The 24,133-nt window shown below is 41.9% G+C and overlaps 1 protein-coding gene across 1 annotated transcript in view; it reads right to left on the reverse strand.

The window, feature by feature from the left end:
- The window catches only part of Jmy (junction mediating and regulatory protein, p53 cofactor), a 77,164-nt gene that overhangs the window by 27,608 nt on the left and 25,423 nt on the right, over positions 1-24,133 (reverse strand). Inside the window, exons 3-6 of the mRNA XM_028892875.1 lie at positions 21,090-21,240; positions 14,534-14,703; positions 879-1,044; positions 306-493 (exon numbers count right to left, since the gene is read on the reverse strand). Coding sequence (XP_028748708.1) covers positions 306-493; positions 879-1,044; positions 14,534-14,703; positions 21,090-21,240 — 675 coding nt within the window. The remainder of the gene's footprint in view (positions 1-305; positions 494-878; positions 1,045-14,533; positions 14,704-21,089; positions 21,241-24,133) is intronic.

A 24,133-nucleotide genomic window follows, 5' to 3' on the forward strand; every position in this document is an offset into this window, starting at 1 on the left:
GTAAGGCTAAGGACCCTGACACCATCGGTGAGGACACTTCAGCTTTCCTTTCAATGCACTGCAGGGGATCCTAGCCACATCCTCTAGTGAGTCACCTACAGAATAAGTAAGTGGAACCCAGCCAACACTGGCTGTTAGAACATACGGAAAAGGATAACTCTTCTAAGAAATAGAAATGTTTAATGTAAGAAGCTGAGAACAGGCAATGGCTACTTAGTTTTAAATGGAGGCAATGGCAATCCTATCACGGTCTGATTTGTCAGACAGGCCCAGGATGAAGTAATGAAGGCACCAGGCTTCCACACCTTTTTGTTTCTGAGGTAGGCTTTCTTGGCTGAGACACGCCCCCTTCTGGCTTCCAGCTGCCGCGCCTTCTGCTGCAGCTTCTGCAGCTCTTCTCTCTGCGCGGACACAGATGCCACCATCTCCTCCTTCTCCAGCATGGCCTCCATGCTTTCGTAAGTGTCGTAGTACACCACTTCATCTCTCTTCTCTGTCACGGAAGGCACGGTTAGGAATGAGCTTCCTTACTCAAGAGTCATTAAAAGGTGAGGAAATAGACCTCCGACTACATTATGCAACATTTCTAGCAGTGTCAGGTACACAGTAAGTGTTCAATAAATACAGACCTCACTCTTCCACACTCCACCCACACAAACCTGCAAAAATTCTGATTCCAGATGAAGCATCCTTTAACAAAGAAGGCATGCCACAAACATACTCCAAACCAACATGCAGCCCGAGCTGAGTTCACGGACTCCTTCAAACATTTATGTTTAGACCATTTTTAAGTCTTAGGAGAAACACAGTTGGGTCCATGTATACTTTCTCCACATCCTCTACCCTTTGTGGAGACTGTGGTTCAATCCACACCATACCTGATATAAGTCTTTTGATGCTCTCCAGTTGTGCAGTCAAAAGTAACTCTTCACACTTCAAGATTTCAAACTGTACTTCGTACAACTGAAGCTGCAGATCATAATAATCAGCTTCAAGCTGATCCAACTGAGCTATAGCTTCTGTACCGCCCTGTAAACTTTGCATCTGCAGTGAAAATAATAACACTACTATTAATTGGTGGAGACAAGAAAAAAAAAGTCAACTAGATATTAATACTAATCCAATAAGGTACGTCCCCAAAGCAACTTCTTTAAGAAAGAAATGAGTACCGGGCAGTGGTGGCATATACCTTTAATCCCAGACATACAGAGTGAGTTCTAGGACATCCAGAACTACACAGAGAAACACTGGGACGGACGGACGAACAGAAGGACGGACACACACCCACACACACACTTCTAAGCTGGGTGTGGCACTGATAGTGCAGAAGACCACTTAAGGCCAGGAGTCTGAGGCTAACTGAAGAGAGAGCACAGGCCTAGTAGCAGAGGTTTGAGCTATGGGAGCTGAAGATGTTACATTAACTCAAGGCCAGTCTGCGAAAGAGTGTGTTCAAGGTCAGTCTGGACAGCTACTGAGACATTTATCTCAAAATAAAAAAGTAAAAGCAGCCGGGACAGCTCAGCTATGAAAGTCTGCCTATGTCTACAATATCACTATCTAGGTTCATTTCCACTATCACAAGAGGTTGGGGGGAGGTATCTATACTTTTAGAAAATACACACAGAACCAAGGAAGGAGGAGAAAGGGCACCTCCTAAACATAAGGAACAAAACAAACACCTAAGAACCTGAACCAGTAGTAACTCATAAACAGTAAAGTTTCAACCTAACTTGCCACCAAGCAAACTTGTAATGTTTATACCATAGCTCAATCATATTTAGAGTAACAATGTACTATTATCATCCTGACACAGATCTCAATCTTTCCTCAGTTCAAAAGCATACACTAAGTTATAGCACAATAAACATACAAATTTCCACAATAAACATACAAAATTTGGAGTCATATTTCGATGGTTACAAGAGTGGGAAAAGTCAGTTACTCCACACAGCTGGGGTCCCCTTTGTTTCTCAGTCACAGCATATGTTAAGTAGATCAGTCTGAGAGAATTGCTTTAGATGTGAAAAGTCCTTGCAATCTATGCATGATAGTTACTTTTGGTAACAAAGCCTGTTATCTTTAGCAGAACTGAAATCAGGGCCCTAGACTGGGCCTAAGTAGGAATCCTGAAATTTCTCGGGATAGTTTTAAAGTGGTAGTGGTCTTGTATGAGGCTTGTGTGGCTAGCCTTGAAGAGGGAAGGATTTGTCCTTCATCATATTTGAGGTAATCAACTACAGAGAAAGGAGGATTCAGAATTGCTTCCCAACACTACCACTTGCAACAGATGCAGCTTCTTCAGGAGCTCCTGAGATGGAAAACACCAGGCTTACAGTGTCAGGCTGTAAGCACTCTTCTGGGAATACTTCTTCCAGAACACAGTACAACTGTTGTGGCTTCTTTAAGGTTGTCTTTAGCTGTGCCAGAAGGGCCCACTGCACAGACATCAACGTGCCCTGGAGTTCCTGGTAGCACTGGAGAGGTGGCCCCTGGCTTCAAGTAACTTTGCAGAAGTGACTACCAAAGGCCACAGGGGTGAGGCTGACATCACTTGGGTCCCCAGTTCATAAGGGAGGTATCTGACCACTGCTCTAGGAAAGCCTATGGCATAAAGATGTGGGGGGTTCATATTACTATCACTCTGTCTTGAAGGTAATGGACACACGAGAGCACAAAACAAGATTTTAGATTTTGCTGGCTGAGAAACACTTAAGGAGATGTGTAACACCCTTAGCCATCGGGGATATGCAAATCAAAACGATTCTGAGATTCCACCTTACACCTGTCAGAACAGCTAAGATCAAAAACACAAGTGACAGCTCATGCTGGAGAGGATATGGAGTAAGGGGAACACTCCTCATTGCTGGTGCGAGTGCAAGCTTGGACTTTGGAAGTCAGTGTGGCGGGTTCTCAGAGAACTGAAAATCAATCAGACCCAGCTATACCACTCTTGGGCATATACCCAAAGGATGCTCAATCATACCACAAGGACACTTGCTCAACTATGTTCACAGCAGCTTTATTCATAATAGCTAGAACCTACAAACAACCTAGATGTTCCTCAACTGAAGAATGGATAAAGAAAATGTGGTATATTAACACATTGGAGTATTACTCAGCTGTTAAAAAAACAAAAACAAAAACAAAAACAAAAAAAAACCAAGGACACCAGGAAATATGAAGGCAAATGGATGGAACTAGAAAAAAAATCATCCTGAGTGAGGTAACCTAGACTGAGAAAGGCAAACATGGCATGTACTCACTCATAAGTGGATATTAGCTGTAAAATAAAGGATAACTGTACTACAATCTACGGACCCAGTGAGACTAGGTAACAAGGAGGGCTCATTGAGGGAACACCTGGATCTCCCTGGAAAGGGGAAATGGAGATTCCGTCAGTGGACTGAGGGCAGGTGGGGATGGAAATATGGGCAATCAAGTGGGGGGGGGGGAGAGGTTTGCAGGGGAGAGAATATTGAAAGAGACTACTGGAGGGGGGAGTGCATTCTGGGGTCAGGTAGTTCCCAGGAATTTACAAGGATGACCCCAGCTAAGACTCCTAGCAATAGTGGAGAGGGTGCCTGAACTGGCCATCTCCTGTGACAAGACTGATGCCTAGCCCAATTGTCAACAAAGAGGCTTCATCCAGTAACTGATGGAACAGATGCAGACCCACATAGGTGGAGCTTAGGGAATCCTGCAGAAGAGGAGGAGAAAGGATTGTGGAAGCCAGAGGGGTCAAAGATACAACAAAACTCATAGAATCAACTAACCGTAGTTCACAGAGACTGAACTGACAACCAGGAAGTCTGCATGGGGCTGACCTAGGCCCTCTGCATATGTTACAGTTGTGTAGCTTGATCTCTTGTGGGACCCTAACAGTGGGAACAAGGGCTGTCTCCAACTCTTTTACTGGCTTTTGGGACCCTACTCCTCATATTTGGTCACCTTGCCCAGCCTTAATGCATGAGGAGGTGCGTAAGTCTTACTGTAACTTGATATGCCATGCTTTGTTGATATCCATGGGAGACCTGCCCTTTCCTGGATAGGATGGAAGAGGAGAGGACTGGGGGGTAGAGACAGAAGGGGGTAGAGGGAGGGACTGGGAGGGAAGAAGAGAGGGGAAACTGCAGCCCGGGATGTAAAATAATACAAATATATTATATATACATATTATATATAAAAGATTTTGAGTTATAATCTAGATATTTATACAGATTACCCAATGACTAGAATGCATTTTTTAAAGATTTATCATGTATACAGTGTTCTGTCTTCATATTTGCCTGCACACCATAGAGGGGATCAACTCTCATTATAGATGGTTGTGAGCTACCATGTGGTTGCTAGGAATTGAACCTCAGGACCTCTGGAAAAGCAGTCAGTGCTCTTAACCTCTGAGTCATCTCTCCAGTCCTAGAATGCTTTTCAAACTGCCTAATGTCAAAGCCATTTATTAAGACAGAAAAAGAAATGGTTAGGTTTGGGTCTACATATGTAGTGGTACACATTTAAAAACAACTCCAGCCAGACATGGCGGCACATGCAGAAGGAAGCAGAGGCGGGCAGATCTCTGGAGTTTGAGGCCAGCCTGGTCTACACAATTACATTTCAGAACAATCAGCAGTGGACAGCAAGACCCTGCCTCCAAAAACTAAAAATAACTAAATGAATTAAGTCTAGTCAAATCTTTTATAAACTTAATAAATGATGCCATTAAGTGATCAACAATAAATACAGACCCAAAAGAACAAGCTCTCAATTGATATGGAAATGGTAAAAGAACATGAGAACGGGGCTCTGAGAAGCTCTTGTGTATAAATACAGACGCTGCCACTGACAGCCAGCTATACAACTGGAGCTAGTACAAGAGGCAGGACTGTCTGATTTCACATTCCACAAACCCTATAGAACTGGTCATTCCGTTCCATGTCTTTGATGGCAAACCTAATCTCTGAATATATTTGTAGCAAAATCATCTCATTTGATGTTAAACCACGTGCAGTTCTTATTTTTCCATTTAATGTAACTATGTTTCATCACCATGAAATCAACATCTCTCTGGAAGTGAGCTGCTCTGAGTATCTCCTTCTAAAATCCTGACACACCTAGAATTCCTCAAGGATGGAACACATCCTCAATGATTTTAGGAATGTTTTTGAAGTTTAAATGAGATAACATAAAAAAAAATAAGAAATACTCTATATATAAAAATAAATAAATGAGGCTGGGTGGTGGTGGCGGCGGCGGCGGCGGCTGCGCACGCCTTTAATCTCAGCACTTGGGAGGCAGAGGCAGGCGGATCTCTGTGAGTTCCAGGCCAGCCTGGGCTACAGAGCAAGATCCAGGAAAGGCACAAAGCTACACAGAGAAACCCTGTCTCAAAAAAAAAAAAAAAATTAATATAAAAGTAATTGACTTTTTCCACTTTGTTGTAACCATCAAAGTACGGCTATGCATTTTGTATGTTTATTGTGGAAAGGGAATGCTATAACTTAGTGTATGCTTTTGAACTGAGAAAAGATTGAGACCTGTGTCAGGATGATAATAGTACACTGTTACTCTAAATATGAATGAGCTATGGTATAAACATTACAAGTGTAAGGATTCTGTCCTTAATTACATCATCAGCCTGCGATGGTGTCTCGGCCTAAAAAGCGGGTGGGCCCTCTGTGCATCCCTCTCTTTCCTTTCCGCTCCTTCCTTCCTTCCGTCTTCTCTCTCCCTCTCCCTCCCTCCTCTCCCAATAAAGCTCTAAAAAGGTAACCATGGCCTCTGATTCTTCCGATAAGCACTCTCCTCTGCCGGCATGGCTGCTGCCGTTTAACCAACAAGTCTGCTTGGTGGTAAGTTAGGTTGAAACTTTACTGTTTATGAGTTACTACTGGTTCAGGTTCTTAGGTGTTTGTTTTGTTCCACATGTTTAGGAGGTGCCCTTTCTCCTCCTTCCTTGGTTCTGTGTGTATTTTCTAAAAGTATAGATGCTTTGAAAAAGGCTTAGTGCTCGAGTACTTGCCTAGCATATATGAGACCCTGGGTTTGGTCCCCAGGACTAAAGGAAGGAAAAACGTTACAAACCCGGCCTCCTTGTCTAAGGAAGGACCTCAATTTCCCACCTACAGCTTGGGCTGTGCCCACATCTAAGCTCCTTCTCTTTGTAGTCCCTTTCATACAGAATACTTACACAAAGTGCCTATCAGAATTTGAGTAGTATTAGTTAACATGTGTTCTCCTATGCCAGGTATTATGCTAAATATTTCACATATACCAACCAACTCATGGGATCCTAACACCCAGACGACAGACATTGCCAATTTATAGAGAAGGAGTAAGCTTGCAGAACTGAGACCCACAGAGCTGTTCTGTTCAGCATGGCAGCTACTAGCTGCAAGTGATTTTTTTTTAATTTAAGTAAAAATGTGATTTTTTTCATTGCAGGATGTTCTGATGGACAATATATTGAGATATTTTAATTACACACATACAATAATGTTCAATAGTGCATGTATTAAAGTAAAACTGAAATAAGAAAATATAAACTTAATTATAATTTACCTACATGCTTTTAGGAAAAAAGCTAAAATAAATGAATGAGTTGGCGTCAGAATTGGCATACTATATTCAGCTCAACATGCTAGCAGTTTACTGCTCTTCACAGACACGGCCCAGAGAAGCAGAGCAGCAGCGGTGATTTCAGTTCTCTGTGGTGAAAGAGAAAATGCTGAGAAGCAGGCTTTTACACAAAGGTGGGATCCTTTGAGGAGTCTTCCTATTCATCGTCTGCTAACCAGTAGACACAAGTTCACTGACAAGTGAGCTGTTACTGTGCTATGACTGTATCGTGATGGCACCCTAACTTTAGTATCCTCTTCTTCACTTAGTAACGATAAAGAAAATAACCTAATCACAAACTAAAGTCAAACTGAGAGAAACAGTGTTTAATCTCTCCCTTAGTTAATGTTCTGTTGCTGTGAAGAGACACTGACCACAGCAACTCTCATACAAGAAAGCATTGAATTGGAGCTAGCTTACCGTTTCAGAGGTTTAGTCTATCATGGTGGGGAGCGTGGCAGCATGCAGGCAGACATGGAGAAGTAACTCAAATTTCTATATCCGGATCCACAGGCAGCAGGAAGAGAGCCACTGGGCCTGGCTTGGGCTTAAATCCCTCCAAGTCCACCCCCACAGGCTCACTTCTTCCAAAAGGCCACACCTCCAACAAGGCCCCTCTTCCTAATCCTTCTCAAGTAGCACCACTCCCTGATGGCTAAGCATGCAAATATGAGCCTATGGGGCCATTCTTATTCAAACCACCACAATCTTTTTTTTTTTTTTTTTTTTTTTTTTTTCTTCGAGACAGGGTTTCTCTGTGTAGCTTTGCGCCTTTTCCTGGAACTCACTTGGTAATCCAGGCTGGCCTAGAACTCACAGAGATCCGCCTAGCTCTGCCTCCCGAGTGCTGGAATTAAAGGCGTGCACCACCACCACCCGGCCAAACCACCACAATCTTAAAGTAAATAAAATTCAAATGCCAAACAGTATTGCTTAAGAGATTAGTAGTATCTGCTAATTTGGAAAATTTATTTCAAGTTCATCATTAATCTTGTAAAAAGTACTCCTAATTCTATTAATTCATAATTTTAACTGTTGTAGAATATTATTTTTAAGGTGTGTTACATTTGTTTAACTCTGTGAAGCTGTGTTACTGTGCCTGTCTAAAACACCTGATGGTCTAATAAAGAACTGAACGGCCAATAGCAAGGCAGGAGAGAGAACAGGCAGACAGAGAGACTATATAATAGGAGAAATCTTGGAGGAAGGAGGAGGACTCCAGGAGCCAGCCACCCAGCCACCCAGCTACACAGCCAGCCACAGAGTAAGAATAAGATTTACAGAAGTAAGAGAATGGGAAAGGAAAAAGGAAAAGGTAAAGTGGATAATTTAAGTTAAGGAAAGCTGGCAAAAAACAATCCAAGCCAAGGCCAGGCATTTATAATTAAGTAAGCCTCCGTGTGTGATTTGGGAGCTGGGTGGCAGGCCCCCAAGAGTAAAAAAGCCAAATAACAACATCTAATCTTATGATTTAATTTTACAGAAAGAGGTTTGTCTTTAAAATAACCCGAGTAAATAAACATACTGACGTGTTGATGATTAACAGTAATCTTATTTTCCACCAGGTACTTTTCTACTACTTCAGTATGCTCCTCAGGCAACATGAGAGCTTTAGAACTGGGCCCTTGGTCCTTTCCCTTCTTGTCACTTCCCAGTTCAAAACACAGTACTGACATTTTTAAGAACAAAACTCTGCACTCAGGAAGCCAACCTGTATGGTGATATTTTATTTGTACTGAAATGTGATTTTAATTTTATGTTAATAAATAAAGTTGCCCTGGGGTCAGAGCTATTAAAGCCATAGCAAGAGTGTGATGGTTAGAAGAGCTAGGTAGATTTCTGTGTGTTCAGGGATACAGCCAGTATTGGAGACATACACCTTTAAGACCTGGAGGGCGGTACTTACAGGCAGTGATGAGGCAGTCATGTGGTTGGGTTTACAACCAATGAGAAGGCAGAACAGAAAGATTATTTAAACACAGACAAACAGGAAGTAGCTCTCTCTCGGGGAAGCTAGGAGCACTGCAAGAGGTAAGATTTTATCTCTGAGCTCTGACCTCTCAGCTTTCTCTTTTACATTGGCTCTGTGTTTCTTATTTTAATAAGACGATTGGTTACATCTACAAACCTGTTCTGCAAGGCAAATTCCAGGGCTAAAGTAAGACCTTGTCTCAACAAACAAGCAAACACACAAACACATGCCTCCCCTTACTCTAAAGCACGCAGAAGGCTGTGTTACCAACAGAAGCCTGCAAGGGCAAAGCATTTGTTTGGGATGAGCTTAATATTTTACATGTGTTCTGTTTCTCATGAGTAATGCAGACACCTTAAATTAAGGCTATTAAAACTGACACAGTACATCATCACAGTTAAATATATATAAGACACAATACCTATATTATATATACAACAAGCATAAACCTGGCAAGAATGACTAACTGGCAATTTTAAAAAATCCTTTGAAGAATTCAGAAACATTATGCAAGACTTTAAAGCAGACTACTATAATCAAGGATGTGGCCTAGAAAATAACCACAGAGACTCCAACTCTAGAGCTCTGGTCTAGCCTCTCCCTTCCTCCACCACTGGAGGCCTATTTTAAAGAAGCTGTACTTTCCAATGCCAGAGTCAGGGGTCTCTGCCACAGCAGGTCAGTGTCAGACAGATCATGCCAACACTAAGCAACCAGATGAAGGCAAAGTCTACTTCACAGGCAATACAAAGGCTGGGATTTAAAAAGAGATCCAGACAGCCAGGAACAAGAAGGAGCAGGCTCAAGAAAGGGGACTGACTGCAGTAGAAATGCCTCGGGGGAACATGGGATGGCGCTGAAACCCTTCCAAGATTGAATACAAAGTACAACGGTCTCAGACAAGGTCCGATTTTACCTTCTAACAACACACACACACACACACACACACACACACACACACACACACACAGAGAGAGAGAGAGAGAGAGAGAGAGAGAGAGAGAGAGAGAGAGAGAGAGAGATAGCTCTGCAGTTAAGAGAGGAGCTGATGTAGTTCCCAGCACCCACATGGTAGACAACCATCTATAACAGCAATTCCAGGGAGTCAGACGCCTTCTTCTGACCTCCAGGGCCACCAAGTATCTGTATGATACATATACATTCATACAGGCAAAACATTCCTATACATAAGATTTAAAAAATTAGCCTGTACTATTAAAAGTAGGCAACAGCCTGACAAATACATGCGGTATGAGGGTGTGGAGAGACGGTCTCTCACATATCCCAGTCTGGCTGTGCTTGTCAAAGCTGAGGATGGACTGAACTCAATCTTCCTGTCTCTACCTTGAAGGTGCTAGGACTAGTAAGATTATGCTCCACCACACCTGGCTCCACAGTTAGTAACCAAGACAATGGCAGAAAAGCAGCTCTATATTGGGTAACAGATATCCAGAAAATAAACAAAATTCTTTAAAGAGAAAAAAAATTCCTTTAAAAAAAAAAGATCATTAGAAAAAAAAAGCTAAATATTTCAAGAGACACTTCTTAAAAGTAAATACACATTGTTTTCCAAATTCTAACAATCATACACTGCCAGTGGGGATAAAAAATATGACTGGAAATGAATGTATTATGACTCAGATTTTATTATTGTTTTGTTTATTATGCAGTTCTCTATAAATACTGCAGCTGGTAATGGCAAGATTATTCTGTTATGTGACTATCCAAGTGGGTTTTTTTTAAGTTTTTATTATTATTTTAGTGCTAGGCATTGTATGCATTCTATGCAAGAGTTCCACCATTGAGTTACACTCCCTAATAAAATGGCGTTTAAATGCCCATGGCCTTGCAGATATATACATATACCTATGAACACTAGTTTAAGTATGGGTGGAGAATTAAGAAAGGAGATAAAGAGAGGATATTATGAGATAATGAGAAAACTCTTTTCTCTGTCTGGGCAGTGGTGGCAAACATCTTTAATCCCAGAACTCAGAAGCAAAAGACAGGTGGATCTTTGAGTTGGAGGCCAGCCTGGTCTACAGGGTGAACCAGGACAGCCAGGGCTACACAGAGAATCCTATTTTCTTTTCCTAGTTTTGACTCCTTTGCAGCTCTCCTTTCCTATGGTAGACATGATTTCAACTGTCTCTGTTGAAGCAGCAAGAACCATCTTTGCATTCCAGAAGAAACCAACATGTGTTACTCTTCTGAGGCAGTGACTGTGAAGCCGCACTTGCCTTCCAATTCCACTAATAGAGCAGTGAGGACTGATGTGACTAGTCTGAACACGCTCGTCACAACTAATAGAGCAGTGAGGACTGACGTGACTGGTCTGAACATACTCGTCACAATGACACTCACAAAAGTAATCAAAAAGAAAAACGGGGGGGGGGGGGACGACGGGGGACCTGAAATGTCCCTTTTTTTCATTCTTTAAATCATTCTACTCCAAGTATTTTTTAGTGTAAACTATATTGCTGTATATAAAAGTTTTAAAAAATCAACACAAATCTAAAAATGAATTAAATAATCCTATTTTATATAATTCTTGAAGTATAAGTACTTTAAAATAACTACTATAAATTCAGTCACCTTTGCCTGGTTCACTACACCCAGACCAATAAAAACATACATTTTGCCATTCTTACCAACCTACTCAAAATGAATGTGTGCAAACTTGGGTCTAACCTTCGCCAAATGCTCAGACTGCAAGAACATTAAGTGTAGTTTTTATGTTTTCATGTTTTCCTAACTCCACATTGCTTTCAATATAGTCATCATCCATTACTGTACAAAATTATGAGAGACTGAGTTGTATGTTCATTTTTGGTTCATACCTTGGTTTCTACTAAGACACTGAAATCAAGTTGGTGAAGTCGAGTGCTCAATAGAAAGAGCCCTGAAATACATCCTTACAATTACCCAGAGCAACGCTCACACTAACAGACCTGACCATGTATTCCTTACAATGGAGGCATGCTGCTTTGAGGGCAACAGCTGACTCTTGGCAGAGCACATACAAACACTCCCGCTTTTCCAAACTGGCTCCTTACCTCTCCTCCCACGCCAGCTGTCAAAGCTCTGCACTTCTCCAGTGGTCCACCTTGAATGTGATCAAGCTCACAGATCACTTTTACATATACTTTTCAAATCTCACTATATTTTACGACCGTATCTTATTCATGTTTTCAAAAACTATCTTTAAAAGGCTATGTGTAAGTCAATGACATGGTTCAGGGGGTCTTGCCTCGCAAGCCTGGCAACCTGAGTTTTGATCCCCAAGAACACCAAATCCCATCTCCAGAAGCCAAATATTGTGGAGAGACTTGACTCCACAAAGTTGTCCTCTGGCTCCACAAAAACACCATGGCATGAACACTCCTATACACAACACAATAATAATAATAATAAATTTTAATGCAGCCTATGGAGGGAGGTGCAGGGCAGGAGGTACGTTGAGTCATTTATCTCTATAATTTACTAAAATTTCTGGAAAAGCACTTTTTTGTTTAATAAACTGAGAGAGTGTGGTGTAGTGAATCAAAATGACGCCCATCTGACTGCTTAGTCACCAGGGAGTGGCACTATCTGAAAGGATCAGAAGGGTTAGGTATGGAATTGTTGGAATAGATGTGGCCCGGAGAAAAAGTGTCAGGGGGTGGGCCAGGTGCTGTCCTCTCTCTCTGCCTGAGGACCAGGATGTAGCTCTCACTCCTGCTCCAGCACCATGCCATGCCGGCCACCATGCTCCCTGCCATGAGGATAATGGACTAAGCCTCCGAAACTGTAAGCCAGCCCTGAAGTAAATGCTTCCTTTTATAAGAATTGCCATGGTTATGATGTCTTTTCACAGCAACAGGACAATGACAAAGAGGTCATTTGAATCGTGTGGAACTCCAAAAATCAGGGGAAAACATCAAAGAGAGAAGAAGGATAAACAGCACACCCAAGTCTGGGGACTAAAGTACCTTGAGGAATCCGCGTCTGTGTGGCTATAGAGGGGTTCCAGTTAGGAGTCCTTGCTGCTAGCTTTTCCAGGACCCAAGTTTAGTTCCCAGCACCCACAACAAGCATCTTCCAACCACTTATAACTATGGGCACTCAAACGTGCACATAAAAACACACAAATGTTAATCCCAGCACTCGGGAGGCAGAGGCAGGCGGATCTCTGTGAGTTCGAGGCCAGCCTGGGCTGCCAAGTGAGTTCCAGGAAAGGCGCAAAGCTACACAGAGAAACCCTGTCTCAAAAACCAAAACACACACACACACACACACACACACACACACACACACACACACACACACGTTTAAAACCTTGAAGCTTTAAAAAAAAAGATCTGCTATGGAGAAATGAAGGAGTCCAAGCAAGGTCACAAAGGGAGATTCTATCCATATACACAAGAAAAAATAATAATGTGTACTAAAATAAACAATTATCCTAAGATATAAAATTGATAAGGGAAAGCAAGGAGAAAAGTCCAACATATAATCAACACATAAATTTCAGAAATGTTTTTTTACATGTATAGATGTTGTATCTTCATGTATATCTGTGCACCACAGAGGCTGGAGAGGGCAACAAATCCCCTGAGACAGGAGTTACAGCCAGCTAGGCACCAGTGCATGTTGGGTATTGAACACGCTCCTCTGAAAAAGCAGGCAGTGTACTTAACCACTGAGTCACCTCTCTGGCCCTCAACAACATTTTTGGCCCCATATTTAATGCCTGGTTCCCAGTTGGTAAACTGTTTAGGAAGGATTAGGAGGTGTGGCCTGGTTGGAGGACATATGAAGGACACACTGGGAATGGGTTTTGAGGTTTCAAAAGCCAATCACCATTCCCAGTTGGCTGTCTCTGCCTTGTGCTCCTTTTGAGACTGAACTGTGAGCTGTCACCTGCTGCTCCAGTGCCAAGTCTGCCTGAGTGCTGCCATGCTCCCTGCCGTGATTGGTCAGGGGCTCTTAATACTCTGGAACCATGAGCCCAAAGCGTAACTCCCTTCTTTTCAAGGTGCCTTGATCATGGTGTCTTATCACAGATATAAAAAGTAACTATGATAGGCAGATAGCCACATATCCTGACACAGCCTAGAATCACCTGTCCTACTCCCTGGGCTGGTGCTCCTGGGCAGGTTTCTGTTTTGCTTTAATTTTTCAAGACAGGGTTTCTCTGTGTAACAGACCTGGCTGTGCTGGAACTCACTTTGTAGACCAAGCTGGCCTTGAACTCACAGAGATCTACCTGCCTCTGCCTCTGCCTCCTGAGTGCTGGGTTTAAAGGTGTATATCGATACGCCTGGCTATCCTGGGCAGTTTAAGCAAAGAAGCTGAATATGAGCCTGAGCCAGTTAAAGAACAAGCCAGCAAGCAGCACTCCTGCATGGTTTCTGAGTCAAGCTCCTGCCCCGACAACCCTCTGGATGGACTGTGACCTGGAGTATAAACAAATAAATCCTTTCCTCCCCCTAGTTGCTGTTGGTCTACATTTTATCACAGCATTAGAAAGAAAACTAAAACGTCATGCAAGTCTAAGAACCTGATCCCAGAGCCCAAATAAAAATGCTGAGTATGATGGCACAGATTTGAAATCCATGGGCTGGAGAGACAGAGAAGGGTGGATCCTTGGGTTGGCCTGCCCAGCCTAAGTGACAAGTGCCAGGATGGGGAAGATCCTTTCTCAAAAAACAAAGTGGTCATCAACTGATGAATGACACCCAAGGCTGACTGCCCTCATGCATACACACACAAACACATGCATCTACCATCTGTGTGCATGCATACACATACACGCATACAGACACATACAATGCATAAGAAACTGGCAGTGTAATCAGAAAATGTTATATAAAAATATCAAAAAAGATTTCTATCAACACCAAGAATCTAATGTATGTAAATCCTAACTTTTTACATTTTGTATGTTTTAATGAAGGCTCTTATTACCTCTTCTTTCAGTGCATGTTTCTTCTGTTCCAGACAAATCTCTTTAGCTCTCATCATCTGCAAAGTCTCCTTAGAAACTGCATACTGGAGTTTTTCCATACGTTCTGCAGCTGCTGCCCATGATGCTTTGCCAAATTTCTTCTGATCTGCTCGCATCCGATCATACACAGCTGGTAATAATAATTTTGTAGGGATATTAAGGCACAAAACTGCTAGACACTAAAGAACTATAAGGTCTTAGATTTCACTGCCCCCTCACAATAAATGTTTAACATCTCTAAAATCTTAATAGTTCAATAATATCATACATTCTCTGTTATCTCAAGCAGTGGTGCACGCCTTTAATCGCAGCACTAAGGAGGCAGAGGCAGGTGAACTAAGTTTGAGGCCAACCTGGTCTACACAGCGAATTCCATAACAGCCAGAGCTGTTACACAGTGAGATCCTGCCTCAAACAAAACAAAGAAACACCTTCAACATGGGATGGAGAGGTGGCTCAGAAGATAAGCGTGTTTACTGCTCTTGCAGAGGACCTCAGGTTGGTTCCAGCCTCCACACAGCAGTTCACAAACACCTGTAATAGCCAGTTCCAGAGAATCAGATGCCTTTTTCTGGCCTCCTCAGGATTCTGTACACATGTGGTGCACATAAACACACAGACTCACATACATACACATAAATAAAAAATACATATAAATCATTAAAAAATAGCTGAAAGCTGGGCATGGTGAGTTGAGGCCAGCCTCATTTACATAGTGAGTCAATTACAGGACAGTCAGGGCTACACAAAGACCCTGTCTCAAACAACAACAATAACAAAATAATAAATTAATCAATAAAAATAACATTTAGAAATGGGGGTAAACATGATCGAAGCACATATATGCATATGTATTAGTTGAAATCTAAGCCCTAAATATTCTAAACATGCAATCATGCATTTCCATGGTTTATCACTGTATACTCTGAAAATTTTGTGAGATGAAGGAGGAACTAAAGACACACACTAGTTCAGCTCTCATTCAGAAGGTAAAAATGGAATCATCAGCTATGAGAAAGAGCACAGCCCTCTTCCTGTTCCAGAAAGGAAGAACTTTCTCCCCCCAAGACAAGGTTTCTCTGTTTAAGAGCCCTGGGTGTCCTGGAACTCATTCTGTAGACCAGGCTGGCCTCAAACTCAGAGATCTGCCTGCCTCTGCCTCCTGGGTGCTGGGATTAACAGTGTGTGACATCACTACACAGAAAGGAAGAACTTAGCTAATTGTTGATAGACAGCTAATGTCTTCCAGTTTAAAAAAGTAGAACTAGATAGATGGCTCAGTGATTAGGAGCACCAACTGCTCTGCCAGAGGACCCAAGGTCAATTAGCTGCACCCACAATGGGCAGCTCAAAAAGACTTATAAAGCCAGTTCCAGGAGAGCCAATGCCTTGGGCCTCCATGTGAGTGCATTTGAAAAAAAATTATATATAACCACATAGATACATGCATATAAATAAAAATAAGCTGGGCAGTTGTGGCATATACCTTTAATCCCAGCACTTGGGAGGCAGAGGCAGGCGGATCTCTATGAGCTCAAGACCAGCCTGGTCTACACAGTGAGATCCAGGGCAGGCACCAAAACTACACAGAGAAACCCTGTCTCGATTAAAACCCAAAATAAACAAACAAATAAATAAAAAATACTGATAGGAACATCGACGGTGCTGCCACCTGAAACCTTAATTCTCTATCTTTATGCCCAATTACATTTTAATAAACGATAGATGCCTTCTTACGGAAGTTGGCAATTAGATTAGTTCAAAATACAATAAAAGATATATTTGCTGGTATCTTCTTTTATATTTTAAAAGGTGATTAATTTTGTATTGTTACTTTGTCCTAACCATCTTTTACAATATAGAATTGTGATGATTTGAAAGAGAATGGTCTTCAGGGAGTGACACTATTAGGAAGTGTGGCTTTGGAGTAGGTAAGGCCTTATTAGAGGAAGTATATCACTCTGGGGGTGTGCTTTGAGGTCTCATATATGCTCAAGCCATGCCCAGTAAGTCAGTTCACTTCCTGTTGCCTACAGATCAAGATGTAGAACTCTCAGCTCCTTCTCCAGCACCATGTCTGCTTGCATGTCCTGCCAAAATGACAATGGACTAAACCTCTGACACTGTAAGCTAGCCCAATTAAAGGTTTTCCTTTATAAGACTTGTTGTGGTCATGTTGTCTCTTCACAGCAATAGAAACCTAACTAAGGCAGAAGTTAGTATCAGGGACTGGGGTAGGCCTGTCCATGTTTTTGCTTGAAGAAATTTGGACTTTGTTACTTTGGGTTAGGAAAGCAGTGGAATGCTTTGCATGCTGCTTAATGCGCCTTACTAGTAGAAGCATGGAAGACAGTTGGGCTGAAGGTAGATTTGGACTGTGGGGGCCTGGCACAAGAGGTTTCAGAGCAGAATTTTAGTATGCTGCCTAGAAATGGTTTTTGTAATATTTTGGTGAAGAAAGTGACTGTTTTTTGCCCTTGTACAAAGAGTCTGCCTGAGGCTAAAGTGAAGAGTTTGGATTAGTTGCACTAGTAAAGGAGATCTCAAAACAGCCTAGTATAGACTCTGCAGTGTGGTTACTAGTGTTGACTCTTATGAAGATCTATAATGAAAAGGAGCAAGCAGAGCAAAGAAAAATACAAGATGTACAATTTGAGGAGGAGAGGGACACCAGGAAGTGGAATGAAGCCAAGTCCTGGGTTCAAGACGATAAACACATTAAGAAATGGAATAAAGGGAGTGGCAACCTCAGGGCAAGATCCCACCCAGCTAAGCTTCCAACTTGTGAAAAGGAATTAAAGAACACAGTTTTGGTCCAGGCATGGTGGTACACACCTTTTACCCCAGTAATCAGAAGGCTGGGGCTTCTCTGAGTTTGAGACCAGGCTGGTCTACAGAGCAAGTTGCAGGGCAGCTAAGCTTAGGCCATGAAGGACAAGAAAGCTGGTGAAAATATAACTGAACATGGGGACCAGGTTCCAACCCCAGAAAGCAGCAGAACTTGGCAGAGATTCAGCCATGTGGGTTTGGCTTTAGAGTCAAGGATAGAAGAAAGGGGCGATGGAATCTTCCTCTGAGACTAAGAAAACCCACTGAGGCCAGGCATGGGCAGGGTTATATCCTTGCATGGAAGCCCAAAGAAGCCATTGTGTAAAGCTGTAATGGTGAAGCCTGAATTGTCTTAGAGACCACAAAGTTGTGGGATACCTACTGAGGAAAGCTACTAACAAAGAGTAGAACCAAGCCCAAAAGAGAGAAGTGTGTTGCACTCAACAAAACTGAAAGACGCTGGAAATCTGAAAAGTGTTTTGACATTAGTTATGGAGATACAGAGTTTGGAGTTGAGGGGAGGTGGGGGGGTTGGGGAGGGTTGGTCTTGCTTTGCCCCAGTATTTTCGAATTATCCCCCTCTTTCCTCCATTCTGGAATAGTAATGTATATCCTGTGCCACATATGCTGGAAGTATGTGATCTGCTTTTTTATTTTGATTTTACAAGGGATTAGAGTTAAGAGATTGCATGAACCTCACAAGAGACTTTGGACTTTAGGTTTTAAATATGTTTGAGACTGTTAAAGATTACAAGGACTTTTGAAGTTGGACTGAATGTATTTTGCATTATGATATGGCTACAAGCCTATTATAATGGGAGCCAGGGAGTAGAATGTGATGGTTTGAAAGAAAATGGCCCCCACAGGAAGTGGCACTATTAGGAGATGTGACTTTGTTGGAGTGGGTGTGGCCTTGATGAGGAAGTGTGGCCTTGTGGGGGTAGATTTTGAGGTCTGCTATGCTCAAGCAATACCTAGCACACCGTTCACTTCCTGCTGCTGCAGACTGATATGTAGGACTCTCAATCCTTCTACAGCACCATGTCTGCTTGCACGCCATCGTATCTCACCATGATGATAATGGACTAAATCTCTGAACTGTAAGCCAGCTCAAATTAAATGTTTTCTTTTGTAAGAGTTGCTGTGGTCATGGTGTCTCTTCACAGCAATAGAACATTGACTAAGGTAAGAATTTAGTAATTTTTTGCCTTGAAATTTTCAGAATCACCAGGCAGTGGTGGCGCACGCCTTTAATCCCAGCACTCAGGAGGCAGAGGCAGGCGGATCTCTGAGAGTTCAAGACCAGCCTGGTCTACAGAGCAAGATCCAGGATAGGCACCAAAACTACACAGAGAAACCCTGTCTTGAAAAAAAAAAAAGAAAAAAAAATCCAGATCCTTTATTTATATGTACAGGTGTTTTGCCTGCATGTGCACACACCATGTACGCATGGTATCCATGGAAGCCAGAAAAGGGCAGCGGATTCTCTGGAACTGGAGTTAACAGACAAAAGTGAGCCACCACATGGGTGTCAGGAATAGATCCCTGGTTCTTTGGAAGAGCAGTCAGTGCTCTTAACTGCTGAGCCATCTCTCCAGCCCCAGAACTCCTTTAAGAAGAAATAAATTCACAATAACTCATATACATCTTAAAAGGTATAAGGTAAGTCAGCTCCTTATGCTTACCACCCCGGTTCCTGCTTACTTCAAGCCTCTGGTGCTTATTTCAAACACATGGCTACTTCTTAACTTACAGACTTTAGAATCACCTATGTTCCTAATCTGAGAGAAAAGAAATTTGCTTCCTTAGAAGCTGTGCTCCTTTTCTTTGTCTCTCTAAGCTTTGTTGCTATAGTCACTGCTGTTCTTAGTGACTTTTAAATGACTGAGAAAACAGCTTTTCCTGAAAATATTTCTTTCCTTCAAAAACTGAATTTTTGCCAGACCTTGCATGAACCACATTAATAACATACCTTGACTATGTGCTCCATCTCTTTCCCTACTGTGTGTTCAGCCTGTCAACTTGCCCTTAAGAAAACAATGAACCCACCCTTACTATACCTTCAACTTTCCACATAATCATACTGTAGTAAGCTAAATGCATAGCTTTGATCTTATACTATAAACACTTCCATGCCACTGACCTAGAATATGCGTGTGTTGTGGTAATCATTTGCTGAAAGCAGCCAACAGGTTGAAAGCAACCTTAAAGAAAACAAACATCCACCATAAATGTTGGAGGCAACAGGTGGATATAGGCTGATAACATGTTTGCAGTTTTGAGTACTATCTTGGGTCAGCTTGTATCAGTAAAACATCTCTTGTAAAACTCTAAAATGTTTATAGAAGACAATTCCTCATTTCTTTCCCATATCATGTTTTCTGTGCTGTTCGATAAATATGGAGCAAAAAAACCCTGTTAGGGGAAGATAACAATCATCATACACACACAACAGATAGACGACAAACCACAAACTGCAGATGAACAGAAGACAAAATTAAAGTTTGTGTTCACTCTTAGTCTAAACTACTCAAGAGGAAGAACCTTTTTATTATTTAATGTGGCTTGAATGGGCATATTAACAATAGAGCCAAACTTTTCAACTCAGCATCTCCTTGAACCTCAATTTTAATGTCTCAAACAAAATATCCCTATTGTCTGTTTTATATCAAATATATTTCTATCTTTCTTAAATTTCTGACTATTGCCAGGCGGTAGTGGTGGTGCACTTGGGAGGCAAAGGCAGGCAGATTTCTGTGAGTTCAAGGCCAGCTCTGTCTACAGAGCGAGTTCCAGGACAGCCAGAACTTTTCACAGAAAAACAAAAACAAAAACAAAAAACAAAAATTCTGAGCATCTTTTAAAATTGTATTCAAATATTAAAACAACTGTAAGATCAATAAAGTAGAATGTTCTGCGGGGAGGGGAACATGTTCTATTTTAAGTATGGTACATTTATTTTAAAGTCAAGCCTGTGAGGTTTAGCTTTGTAAAAAATTCATTTGTGTTTATAGATAGTTATTTGTTTCAATCATGTTTCTCCATTAACTGGCCTTATCCAAGATGAAATGACCTTATTGCATCTGTTTCTGTACTTGTAACAAGGCCTCAGACCTTAGTAGGCCCCCAAGACCTAAGCACAACTAACTCCATGATAGAAGTACATACAATCAGGCCAAAAAACACAGCATGGGGGCAGCACCACCTGCCAAAATGCAAACAAAGACTAATCCATCGAAGTCCACAATCTGAGAAAGTCTCTGAGTGTCTTAACCTTGCTTTCTCTGGCTTCTGTAGTTCCATTTCTGGCTAACTTTTGTTAACTGAACTATGTCAACCCAGAACATAGAATCTGGGCTTAAAAGCTCACCCTGGGAAAGGCTCAGGACTACACTGGGATCCCGAGCACTCAGTGAAGTAACAGCTGATAAAAGACTTAAACCCGTCTGAGAAGTCTTCTCTGGTGGCTCCCACAACAGTACTCTCGCTTTTCTACTGATTTACAGAGCGTATGGTCATACACACTTGCCCAGGAGGAGCTGGAAGGATGCCTTGACTTGCTAATAATGGTTACTCTCAGCTGAGGTGAATCCCACTGACCCAACTCTACCATACAATTTTTTCTAAACATAAAAAAAATAACTATTGGTCATCCAAAAATGTGTATGGAATCTTACTGAAGCTTACCTTTCTGAGCTTTAGCTGTTATTTCAAAGTATTTGACAGTGAGGTCCTGAATAGACAACACAGCCATGTGAGCTTTCCGCTGCCAGTCAGCATCTTCCTTCTGTAGACTCTCAATTCTTCGAGGTCCCAGATAATCATTCTCCATGGAAATCTTCAGAGAAAAAGAGGGAGACATTCTTTACTCACTCCTCAAACATGTAATGAATGTTATATGCCAGGAACTAGTCAGGCTTGGTGCTAAAATAAAGCACATTACTTGTTACTTTAAACTGAGTGACTTACTAGCCATGCCGAAGATATCTGACACAGCAAAGCGTTTGCTCATTTCTGAGTGGTGAGATAATGATCAATTTATTTTCTCACTTACAATAGTAATATTTTAGGTTAACAATTATATGTACAGTGATTTTATTTAAAGGCCATTAAATATTAAAAGATTTGAAGATTGGTGATATTGTAAAAATCTGCCCAAGTGCATATTGAAAATACATAAATTTTATTTATTGTTTTCCTTTTTCAAGTACTAAGGCCTGGCATATCCCAAGCAAACACTCTATCCCTTTAAGATAAAAACAAACCAGCTATGTATTACCAAAGTCACGAACAAAAGTGAGAACAAAATGAACAGAAATGGGTTGTGGACACATATGCTGCTTTAGCATATCCAGGAGACTAATTTAAAAAATTAAATAAGGGGGCTAGAGAGATGGCTCAGAGGTTAAGAGCACTGACTGCTCTTCCAAAGGTCCTGAGTTCAATTCCCAGCACCCACATGGTGGCTCACAACCATCTGTAATAAGATCTGGCACCCTCTCCTGCCTACATAATAAATAAATAAATCTTTAAAAAAAAAAAAGAAAGAAAGAAAAAGAAAAAAAATTAAATAAGAAACATTTAAGCAGGGTATGGTGGCCCATGTCTGTAACACCAGCTCTTAAAAGGCTGAAGCACGAGGGGAAAGAAAATTAATACTGTTAAGACGATGAAAAACAAGAAGAGTTATGGTGATATTTTATTTGTACTGAAATGTGATTTTAATTTTATGTTAATAAATAAAGTTGCCCTGGGGTCAGAGCTATTAGAGCCATAGCAAGAGCGTGGTGGTTAGAAGAGCTAGGTAGATTTCTGTGTGTTCAGGGATACAACCAGTATTGGAGACATATGCCTTTAAGACCTGGAGGGTGGTACTTACAGGCAGTGATGAGGCAGTCTTGTGGTTGGGTTTACAACCAATGAGAAGGCAGAACAGAAAGACTATTTAAACACAGACAAACAGGAAGAAGCTCTCTGTGGGGGAAGTTGGGAGCACTGCAGGAGGTAAGATTTTATCTCTGAGCTCTGACCTCTCGGCTTTCTCTTTTACATTGGCTCTGTGTTTCTTATTTTAATAAGACGATTGGTTACATCTACAAAGAGTGTTGGCACACACCTTTTTTTGTTTTGTTTTGTTTTTTTGTTTTTGTTTTTTTGTTTTTCGAGACAGGGTTTCTCTGTGTAGCTTTGCGCCTTTCCTGGAGCTCACTTGGTAGCCCAGGCTGGCCTCGAACTCACATAGATCCGCCTGGCTCTGCCTCCCGAGTGTTGGGATTAAAGGCCTGCGCCACCACCGCCCCCGGCGGCACACACCTTTAATCCTAGCATTCAGAAGGCAGAGGCAGATATCTCTGAGTTCAACGCCAGTCTGGTCTACACAGTAAGTTTCAGGACAATCAGGACTATATAGAAAGACCTTGTCTCAGAAAAGAAAAGAAAACAAAAACACAGAAAAAAAAAATAAAAAGGTGGGGTAGGATGGGGCTAGAGAAGTAGCTCAGCAATCCAGACCCCTGCTGCTTTTCTAGAGGACCCAAATTCAATTCCCAGCACCCATGTGGTGATTCACAGCTATCTCTAACTCCAGTCCCAGGGGATCTGACACCCTCTTCTGGCTTCTGTTGGTACCAATTAAAAACAGACAAATGTAAGTCACCCATGGCACACTACACACACACACACACACACACACACACACACACACACACACACACAAAGTGAGTGTTCGCTAAGAAAAGGTACCCAACAGCAAGAGATTCTACAATTGCAAGAAAGAGCTGAGATGGAGAAGTTCAAGAAGAAAGCACCTTTGAGGAATAACTAGAGCTGTTCACACACACAGAGGGTTGTTTGAAATAGAGGGGAAATGAAGACCAGACTTGGAATGAGAACGCTGTGTACGACACAGTCATACAATCCCAAAGTTCCTCCTAATAGGAAATTATGCTGTAACAGTGGGTGGATCCATCATGGGTGAAATAAATTTCAATTACATAATGAATTTCCAGAGAAATAAAGACAAAGCACGTAAAATGGACTACTAATGTCATCTTCAGGTAGCAGATTTTGGATTAGTCATTTTCTCCCTGTTAAAAAACTGCACTTCCCAGGGCCAGGATGTAAGTCAGCGGCAGAGCTCCGTCTGCAGCCCTACAAGAACACAAGCTGCGGTTTCTCCCAGGCGTGAGGTTCCTGCCATGCCTGTTATCCCAGCACTCAGAAAGCTGAGAGGCAGCTGTGAATTTCAGGTCAGCCTGATCCACAAAATGAGACCTTGTCAAAAGAAAGGCTGCTGTGGATATCACTCTGTATAAATAATAACACTGATTGGTCAGTAGCCAGGCAGGAAGTATAGGTGGGACTAGCAGAGAGGAGAATTCTGGGAAGTGGAAGGCTGAGTCAGAGAGACCCAGCCGCTGCCATGAGAAGATGTCAAGATACCAGTAAGCCACGAGCCACGTGGCAACTTTTAGATTAATAGAAATGGGTTGATTTAAGCTATAAGAACAGTTAGCAAGAAGCCTGCCACGGCCATACAGTTTGTAAGCAGTATAAGTCTCTGTGTTTACTCGGTTGGTGGGTCTGAGCGGCTGTGGGACTGGCGGGTGAGAGACTTGTCCTGACCGTGGACCAGGCAGGACTGGAGAACTCCAGCTACAAGAGGCTAAGTGAGAAAAGAGAAGAGTGAAGAGAAAAAGAGAAAGGCCAAGAAAAGACCCTACATTTTCCAC

The sequence above is a fragment of the Peromyscus leucopus genome, chromosome 11 (genome assembly GCF_004664715.2).
Source record: "Peromyscus leucopus breed LL Stock chromosome 11, UCI_PerLeu_2.1, whole genome shotgun sequence".
NCBI classification, from domain to species: Eukaryota; Metazoa; Chordata; class Mammalia; order Rodentia; family Cricetidae; genus Peromyscus; species Peromyscus leucopus.